This window comes from Wasmannia auropunctata, unplaced genomic scaffold (genome assembly GCF_000956235.1).
Source record: "Wasmannia auropunctata unplaced genomic scaffold, wasmannia.A_1.0 LD336063.1, whole genome shotgun sequence".
Taxonomy (NCBI): Eukaryota; Metazoa; Arthropoda; class Insecta; order Hymenoptera; family Formicidae; genus Wasmannia; species Wasmannia auropunctata.
In genome coordinates this window covers 382889-393473 of record NW_012026827.1, presented here as the reverse complement: position 1 = coordinate 393473, position 10585 = coordinate 382889, and the positions used below count along the sequence as shown (strand labels likewise).

Below are 10585 nucleotides of genomic sequence, written 5' to 3'. Positions count from 1 at the left end.
TAGGAACGTTCCTGATCAATCGTCGATCTCTGATAAATTATCATCGAATGCTGAACAATCTCTTCGAAGAGGAGCTTATGCAAAACGATCAGAAAATCCGGGTGATAATGTTTTCGCCCCTATCCACAATATATATTCTGGCGTATGGATATTTTGCAATTATGATATTATTAATCTTGTCATATTTTGCGCCTGCCTATATCTTCATAATCTACAACCTCTGTCACTTCCGTTTAACCACAAATTACACGCTGCCACTCACCAGGGATTACGGATACTTCTGGACGGTTCCCGACAACTTTTTGTATCATTTTCATCTATTCTTTGAGACGAGCTTAGTAACATTCAGTAGCTTGACGGCAGTCAGCGTTGAAAACGTCTTTGGCTTTTATGTCTATCAGTTCAACTCGACAATGCGCGCCATGACTTCCAAGCTCATGAATTCTCCACACTCTGAGAACTTCTCGGATCTGCTAAGGACATGCTTGGCAAAGCATCAAAAATTATTGCAATGCCGCAACACGCTGGAGCACATTTTTGGACCTATCGTTTTTTGGCATATTTGCACCAATGCCGTGATGCTTTGTTCGTCGTTATATGAGTTTGCATCAGTACGTGGGTATATTAATTAATGCAAAAATTGATATTGTAAGGCGATGCTGGAAAGTCGGAAAAATTTGCGCGAGATTGATAAAACAATCTGTTCAATTTCAGTGGTATTTCCAAATGAATTTCTTACAATATTTCTGTACGTCTCACTCAAACACGTACATTGTCCTTAATCCTTAATCTAACTTATTGAAACGCTATCTCTTGCAAAATCCGGCACTTACTACTAGACGCAATTTTTGCTGTTTTTTTTACCATTTTGTATCTTGGCTAAGCATACGAATTATTATAAATTGCAATCGTATTGATATTTTTTTTCTACGTTTTTAATCGTAGCAAAAGGCCTTGTATTATATTCGTTTATTATATGTAATCTGATGGGCGTGAGCTACTCATTTTCAACATGTAACCTACAGAACTTTATTCCAACGAAATGTTTACATCAGGTGATAGCTGTGCGACTCGAAAAAGTTATTTTTTAATTTTTTTTCGTTGCTACAAAATTTTTACGTCGTTACTACAAATTCGTATTAGCTTGCGCCCTTACATTTGATGTCTCTTTCGATCATGTAAAAGCATTTTCAATTCCGTTCAATCATTTCGGAGTTATTTTTGCGACTGCAATGTGTCGGTAATTCCGACCTTCCAGCATCGTCTTATTAAACAAGTAAAGTTTTCATATTCGTTAGACGTTCGACTGCGTTTGTATAGTCATCTTTATTGCACGCTTTTTATCGATCTCTGACATTCATTTGACCTTGTTATAATTTTATTGCTTGTATGGTTGCAAATTACGATTATTTTATCTGTAAATTATTTTGTCTTTTATCGTTGTAATCTCCTAAGCAGCGTGACCATTATATATTAACTATCACTTGACTTTCCGTTCATAATTATAATAGAATGAATGACTTGAAAATGTATTGACAATGAGTAACAAATCAATCTATACCAAAGGAATTATCTCTATTTTTTTCTGTTTTTTTTCCGTTAATGCTAAAGAGGGCTACAAATGTAACCGAAATGTCGGCGAATATATAAAGTTTACTAGTTTAATAATATAACATATTTTTGTGAATGTTAAACGTACCGAGAATTGTGCTACACTCTCATTTAATTTTTTATTTTTATTTTAAAAACGAGAATTCTTATTGCCTTTTATTTTTGATAATTATTTTGAAGCCATTTCAATACTATTTTGATATTACAACAATTAATGACTTTTATTCTACTTGGGGTCATATTATATCAAGACAAATTTAAATTAATTCTTAGGTAACACTAGAATAAATTTTAAAGTATTATGATTCTTTATTCTCGAGAACTTTATCGAATATCTGCTAATGAAATGTCATAAAGTCAATAGAGCCTATTATAATTAAAGCAAAATAAAATATTATAAATTCTACTCTGTAAAAAGTATAAAGAAAGGTATGATGAATGTTAGAAAAAAGACTGCACTGCAATCTTTTACAAGTTTTTCATGCCGTTTGCGATAGTATCTCATTGCGCAAATAGTTACTAATATAACATTATTAATTACTAAATATCTTTGCAATAGTTGCCAAACATAAATTTTAAACATATATCAGAGTTTCTGACATACGCGTTAGTAAAACTTCTTCAAACGTTTATATACACCTGGTACGGTACAGTCCTCATAAGTGCAGTAAGTTCAATGATTTAATATTTTATGGAATTCGATTCTTTATGGCTAAAAATTAATCGTTCTGTGTATATTATATATTTAGAGCGAAGACTTTCGTAAAGGAGTATACTTTGGTGAATGGTTTAAATCAGGTTTAGACCGTCAGATGAGGACTAACGTTATTATGATACTGATGCAAAAGCCGATGATTATAAACGCATTTTACGCCCCCGTCGATATAACCATATTTACCAGTGTAAGTATTTAAGGCGATCCTAAAGTCGTCTGTTTTATCAACCGAACGTGATTATTTTCCAACACATAATAAACATAATTAAAGGCAACAGATTAAAAAATCCTTCTTCACGATTAAAGTATAGACATCAATGTAGTTCCCGCTGGTAGAGATTATGCTGAGAACGCAAAAAATTTATGAAATTTAGATCTCCGTTACCTTTTCTTTGTCCAACATGGCGTCTAGAGCTGTCACATGTGCCAATATTTGCTTCGTACAACAATTTGGCAGTTTGTTGGTACAAAATGATACCAGCCGGAACTACGAATTACATGTGCAAACAATGTTGGGTTCATAAAATTAGGCTTGGATGCCTAATAAAAAAGCTGTACGTTCGTGAAAATTTGTTACGATGTGTGCGTGAGATATCGATATGGTAGTAAATATGAACACATCACTACATACTACTACATCAATATCGCACGCATACATACTCATAAATCGTCGATAAAACAGCGAATTTTTGGAGTTTGATCTCGGGTTTAGGATCCCCTTAAGGCGATCCTAAAGACGTCTTATCGACCGAACGTGATAATTTTCCAGCATAAAATAAACATAATTATATAAAGACAACAGATTAGAAAATCCTTCTGCACGATTAAAGTGTAGGCATCAATGTAGCTCAAGCTGGTAGAGTTTATATGCTGAGAACGAAAGTTTGAGAGCTGTCAACGTGTACCAATATTTGCTTCCTAAACAAATTTGGCAGCTGTTTGTTGGTACAAAACGATATCAGCCTGAGCTGCGAATTACATGTATTGAATTGAATAAACGATATTGAATTGATAATTAGATTTGGATGCGTAATAAAAAAGATTTATATATGGTTGTAAATTTGTTACGATGTGTGCGCGCGATATCGATATGGTAGTCAACATGAACACATCACTACACACTACTACATCAATATTGCACGCATACATACTCACAAATTGTCGGTAAAACATCGATATTTTTTAGTTTGATTCCAGTTTAGAATCGCTTTAAATCAAAATTGCCCGAGCAAATCTCTACGAAAGATGACTTTCGAGTAAATTACTTTCAAATCTTTACACTTATTGTTTCAAAATAATAGATCTATTTTATTTTTGCAAAAATTAAAATGATTTAAGATTTAAGAGAATAAAAACGCGTAAGATATATGAAATTCAAAACTTGAGAGAGTAAGATCAAAAATTCAATACTCTTCAGCAAGAAAACTTAATATGTTTTAAATAGAAATCTATATACTATAAAATTTATACAGGACAAGAAGAAATTATGAAAAATTAGAAGATTTCAATTATTATTCAAACACGTCAATTAGAAATTTACTTTCATAAAGTTGATTTTCTCAAATTCCTATCTATTATAAATTGTATTTTTTGTAGAACGTACAAACTCTCAACATTAGTTAATAATTTTTACAACTACTAATTACGTATAATACTTTTGATGCATTGACCTAATCCTTTTGCTTTTATTGATAGTTTGTGAATGCTGCAATGTCCTACTTCTTCCTGCTGCAATCTATTGGTAGTAAAGGTGAATGAAGATCCCATGGACGTAATGCATATTTTGTAAGCGCTGTAAATTTGTTACATCATTAAGAGCTCATACAGCACAAAATATTTTTATTTTATTTAAACAATATTTTTTAAAAAGATTAAAATACATATATTAAAGTGATGTATAAAAATAGATTTTGAATATTTTATCATATCCGCCACAACATATCAAAAAAATATTTTAAAAATATTTTATTTAAATATTCAGTAATATTTATAACATATTTTTTGAGAATATTTATTCAGAAAAATCTCAACAGGAAAACCTTAGCAGTTTTGACGTTGTATTTCCATCATTATGCCAAAAAGACATTTTGATGACGGACCGAGGAGTGACTAATGTCACAGATTGTCACAGATTGTTACGTCATTATATCTTACAAAATCATTATTTTATCATGAATTTAATTTTTACTGAACGTGATGTGTAATCATTAAATAAATTAAAAAACAAATTAGTATGTGTGATTTATGCTATTTATATGTTATATAATAAGTTACATGTTAAAACTATATCGTTATTATATTGTAACGTGTATAAATAAATCCAAAACATTTCCAGCAAGTATAAATACTTATCAATTAAGAGACACGGTAGTGTTTCGTGCCAAGTAAACGCGTAGCGAGGAACGAGCGCGGAACAGCCCTGTGTCTCTTTTCGCAAGCCGGCGACTTGTGAGCATCCAAGATTATCGAATATCAATAACGGCTGAACCGATTAAGTTCTATACACTGTTCACAGCAAGAACGTATCCAACTTTAACAAGAATTCGTCCATCTCGCGCATGTCTCCCCCATAGAACGCTTGGAGAACGGCGGCCCTCTCCACTGCTCGTTCAGGCTCGTATAGCTTGTTTATGTCAAAACATCAAATTAGTCGATTGTGATTACCTATAAGTATTATTTATTATTTATTATCAAAACTCCGTCGAAAATTTAGTTTAATGTTATTTGCAATGTAAGGTTTTATATCATAGCGATGGAAGAAAAATTGGATATTGAAGTGCCACTAATGCCACTAATATACGGTACTGATACTGACAATGAGTAGCGTCCTATATGGTGGATATGTATGTATAGTCGTGAACATATCGGTTGCGACATTTTTTTTTTATAGGTATGTATTTAATATATAATATATATTTTATAGGTAACTAATATTTTACAAATGCGATGGTGTACAGGCCGTATTTACAGATCTTTTCTAACAAATTAACGATGATATCTGAGGTCTGTTTGTGCAGTAATTGTTAATTAAGACTTTTAATTACAAATCGAATTGAACTATTGCATTTGTTTAAAGTCCGTTATTTAATAATCGAGTGAAGATGATCCTGTTTAATAATTGTTATTTAACGCTAATAAATCAAGCAGTACATACAAGTTCTAAGTCTCTCACGCTATCCATTTATTTATAACGAGATATCTAACAAATTAACAATATCTGAGATTTATTAGTGCAGTAATTGTTAATTAAGTCTTAGAAATCGGACTGAATAATTGCTATTGTTTAAAATCCATTATTTAACAATCGAGTAAAGATATCGATCCACCTCTTTGGTAATTATTATTTAACATTAAATAAGTCGATCGGAAGAAGTTCTAAGTCTCTCACGCTATCCATTTGCTTATAACGCAATATTTAACAAGTTAACGACGATATCTGATTGTGAGATTTGTTTATGCAATAATTGTCAACTTAAAAACTCTTTAAAAAAAAATATTTACGCCAAGTATATAAAATAAATAAAGGCATGTTAGTTATGGCAAAAAATATTGTTTATAAGACACTACAAAATATATAATATCTCGACAAAATTATCTTTTTAAGAAAGATAAAAGGAGGCGCCAAGTGTATGTGTGCTTCTTTATGAAAATACTGTTATACCATTCAAGTACAATAGTAGGTATATATGTTATATCATTTAAGTAGTATGTATCCTATCTGAAAAAATGCATGTTAAATCGATAATGCGTGAGTCTGTGCATGGGTGGATGCGTGCATACATGGGTATATGCGTGCGTGCGTGGTTTGATGCGTGGGTGGATGCGTGCGTGCGTAGGTGGATGCGCGGGTGGATGTAATGCTGAGACCACTATAAAAAAACGCAGCGTGTTATCTACCAGATGGTGGTTGGGAAATGATAGTCTTCTATTATTTTTTTGAAACAGAAAAAACGAGAGAAAATTGTTTTTAGAATTAACGAAAAGGGATTAATGAAAAAGAACACCAGTTAGAACAATTAAAAAGGGATAAACTATGATTGACAAATTAGCGTATTATGTTGGATTGAACATTTACGTTATTTCTTGGAGGGGAGCTATAAAAGTATACATAATTTATTTAATAAATATATTTAAAATTTGAAAAAAGGATGGATTATATTCTTTTAATATTTAAATACATTAACAAAGAAATTCAATTGTAAGAAATTATATTTCTCAAATTTGAAATTACTGATAAAAAAATAGAATAAAAGTTAATAGTTTCAAAAGCTTAATGGCGCGCGCGTAGCGCTGTTATGTCTAGTATATACGAAAAAGTGTATGAAGTCTTTAAATTGCGCCAATTTAAAGATCATTTACAGATCTTCCTATTCCAACCAAAGTGATATTATATATTTAATTAATTACAAAGAATAAAAGAGGTAACAGTATATAGTTAAGACATTTAATTAAAATAAAAAATTTTTATTATGTTTAAAAAAACTTGGCGCTGCTAGATCTCAAAACATGATAAAGTAATAAAGGAAAAATTTACAGCGGTAAGGAAAATAGGTTTAATATTTAAATAACATAAAAATTAATCTTTTAATCTTATTATAATATTCTTCTTAATATTATTTTGCTTTATTGTTAGATTAAATTCATTGTTACTTATAAATTATATTTGTATTGCTTTCCTTATTCTATCTAGCAGCGTCAAGTTTTTGCACAGAGTATACATTTTTTATTTTAATTAAATATTTTAGTTATATACTGTTATCTCTTTCATTCTTTATAACTCATTAAATATACAATATTACTTTGGTTGGAATAAGAAAATTCTTAAATGGCAATTGGCACAATTTAAAGATTACATATACTTTTTTGTATATACATATTATTTGAATGATATAACAGTATTTTCATAGAGGAGTACATACACTTGGCGTTTTTTTTTATTTTTTTTAAAAAGGCAATTTTGTGGATTGTCATAATAAAACATAAAATGTTTTACATATAATTTCCAGGAATTATAAATTTCTTGAATTAATTTTTGTTTAACAAAATTAAAAACTGTACTGTCAAAATGTATCTCTCATTTATTCTTTTTCAAGCCAAATATTATAGAGGGAAGAAGGCATTGAAGGAATCATTTTATCAGAATATCTCATGGTGAAAAATTTCATAATACTGCACCATTTATTCTATCCGTTGTGACTTTTTACTTACGAGAAATAGAACTGCGCGTCGCCTCCATCAGCGGTGCCGCATATTGCTGTCAAAAATGATTAAAATAATATATTAAAAATAATAATTAAATGTCCCTTGAAAGTCAACGCAGTTATTATCGTGTAATAATTTTTGTTTGTTATAAAATAAAAATATTAGGTTCCAAGATGATAAATTGAAAATAATAATTAAATACTTTTTGGACTCAACGGAGTTGTAACGGTATTGTAATGTGATAATGTTTACTTATTATAAAATTTAATAAAAACTATATATTCAGGCTCGTATGAATAAGAATTCAAATTATATTATGAAGGAGTTATTGAGGTAATTATTTTTGAGGTTGGTTATTTTTGCGAATTTACTATTATGTATTATGTTGAATATTAATATACATGCATTATTGTCACATTAAATAAACATGTAATTTCTAATCTGATCTAAATTCCTTTACTTATTACAAATTACGAAAAAAATGATAGAAGAAAAGCTCCTTTTCTTTTTCATAATTTATAACTGTATAGTTATCACGCTGCGATACTTAACTGCGTTGGTTCTAAAAGGCATTTATTAATTATTATTTTCAATTTATCCACCCGGAACCTAATATTCTTACATTTAAAATAATATTTTGGAAAAGTAGGTATTATAAAACTAAAAATTTATAAATGTAAAATAATATTTCAAAATATATATTAAACTATTTAAAAAAATAGTATGTTATAAAAAAAGCATTATTAAAAATATTTTTAATTTCAAAATGTAACCACAAAAGATTATGAAATTCTTTTATAATATTAATAGAACCTTTTTAAAATATTTTTACAAACATTTCTCAATATATTTTGTACATACCTACTGTATGGGGAATATAATAATCCCATAAAAAATATTTTTAAAAAAAGAAAAAATATACGTCAAATACATAAAAAATGTCACTTACATTTTTTCTAAAACTAAGAACAATTTTTTTTATAATTTAAATATGCAATTATTTAAGAATTGATTGATCAAAAATATAGTCGTGAAATCAATAAAATTATAGCCAAGTTATTAAAAAAAGCCAAGTTATTAAACTAGCCTCATTATTTAAAAAAGACCTCACAAAAGCTTATTTATAAAAAACATTCAAAAATTTAAAAAATGGAAAAGTGATAAACTGGATTATAATGAAGAAAAAACTTGGCGTACCCGGGTCACATTAATTACATTTCTGTATTAAACAATATGTAAATTTATATGAAAATGTATATGTATATATACAGGGTGTCTCTTAATAAGTGTATGACCGCTCATGGGTAGATAGAATGGACTAAACTGAATCGAAAAGTCCTCTACCATTTTGCAAAATTCACAATATTTAACGAGATATTAATTTTTGAATATCGCCGAATGAGCGAGTATCCGTTCGGCGAGTCCGGCCCACCGCCAATACTAGCGCGCGACCGTCCATCGAGCGCGGTTGCCTAGCGCGAGACGCGGCGAGCAGGGAATTGTTTACAGCAAAAAATGGCTGTGCTTCGAGCGGCTCATGGACGGTCGCGCGCTAGTATTGGCGGTGGGCCGGACTCGACGAACGGATACTGCTCATTCGGCGATATTCAAAAATTAATATCTCATTAAATATTGCGAATTTTGCAAAATGGTAGAGGACTTTTCGATTCAGTTTAGTCCATTCTATCTACCCATGAGCGGTCATACACCTATTCTGAGACACCCTGTATATATATGCTTTTTATCTAATTATTGCATTCATGTGTGTGTTTATCTGCAACTATTGTATGTAATAATGTTTTTATGTATGTATATTTATTTGTATTACAAATTTTTTATATACTATAAATCATTGGCTGTGGAACATTGCGTTTTCATGCAACCCAATACTTTGTCTGACTATTAGTTTCCTGTTTGTGTATATCAGCAAATAATTTATATACTATAAAACATGTGGAATATTGCATTTTAAAACGACCCGGGCACGCCAAGTTTTTTTCTTCATTATAATCCAGTTTATCACTTTTCCATTTTTAAAATTTTTGAATGTTTTTCACAAATAAGCTTTTTTGAGGTCTTTTTAAAATAATGAGGTTAGTTTAACAACTTGGCTATAATTTTATTGAATTCACGACTATATTTTTAATCAATCAATTTTTAAATAATTGTACATTTAAATTATTTAAAAAAATTGTTCTTAGTTTTAAAAAGAATGTAAGTGACATTTTTTATGTATTTGGTGTATATTTTTTCTTTTTTTTTTAAAGATTTTTTATGGGATCTCACTGCTTTTTGTTAAATTATAATAGAATTTAAATCTTCTAAAAATAAACATTATTATTTATAAAATTACTTTAATATACTACTTTAATATATTTTCTCTTAATTTTAATAGTTCATTGATTTAATTTTTTTATTCATTTATTTGTTCTAAGAAAAATATGTATGCACTCTTAGCATTTCGAGGTAGTTGACATGCCTCAACTTTTAAATTATTTACGGATATCTATTTTGTACCTTTAGTTTGCATATATATTTGTGTTATATCCATTGTTTATGTTTCCATAATCAAAAATTGCACTGTTAACTTTATAAATATTTTCAAAAATATGTATTTTTGATGTAGATATGGATTTAATATTAAGATTTGTAATCTTTGTAACTTTTTTATTATTAACTTAAATAATAATAATTGAAAAATGATTATACATTTGATCATTGTTACATTAGTCTTTTCAAGTAAAGTGTTACAATTTTTGCATAATTTTTGTACATTATTAATAAATAAATAAAGAGCAATAAATAATTATATAATAATCGCCAAATATTATACAAAATAATTAATTAGTTATTAATAATAACAAATAATAAATGTTAATAATTATTATTTTATATAATATTTATTAATTATTTTATATATTGGCGATTATTATATAATTATTTATTGCTTTTTTAGCTGATTTTTATTTAATCTTAATTAACCGTATTTATTAACTTTATGGTGCTGCTCTTGCAGCTGAACAACAACGATCGATATGTATGTATATCGAAATTGAT

At 28.9% G+C, this 10585-nt stretch overlaps 1 protein-coding gene across 1 annotated transcript; it reads left to right on the top strand.

Annotated features, from left to right (window-relative positions):
• Nucleotides 1-47: 47 nt before the first annotated feature.
• LOC105450354 lies at nt 48-4523 on the top strand. The gene is made up of 6 exons (XM_011690147.1): nt 48-142; nt 266-611; nt 2171-2278; nt 2361-2513; nt 4022-4076; nt 4360-4523. Exons 1-6 carry the CDS (start codon nt 48-50, stop codon nt 4368-4370), a joined length of 768 nt encoding a protein of 255 aa, XP_011688449.1. The 3' UTR covers nt 4371-4523.
• The last annotated feature ends 6062 nt before the right edge of the window (nt 4524-10585 follow it).

What these genes read in the sequence shown, in the direction of transcription:
- LOC105450354 (XM_011690147.1), top strand. Translation starts at nt 48, where the DNA reads ATGCTGAACAATCTCTTCGAAGAGGAGCTTATGCAAAACGATCAGAAA. An exon ending in TCCACAATATATATTCTGGC is followed by an intron (nt 143 to 265) that starts GTATGGATATTT and finishes GCCACTCACCAG; the next exon opens with GGATTACGGATACTTCTGGA. An exon ending in GTACAGTCCTCATAAGTGCA is followed by an intron (nt 2,279 to 2,360) that starts GTAAGTTCAATG and finishes TTATATATTTAG; the next exon opens with AGCGAAGACTTTCGTAAAGG.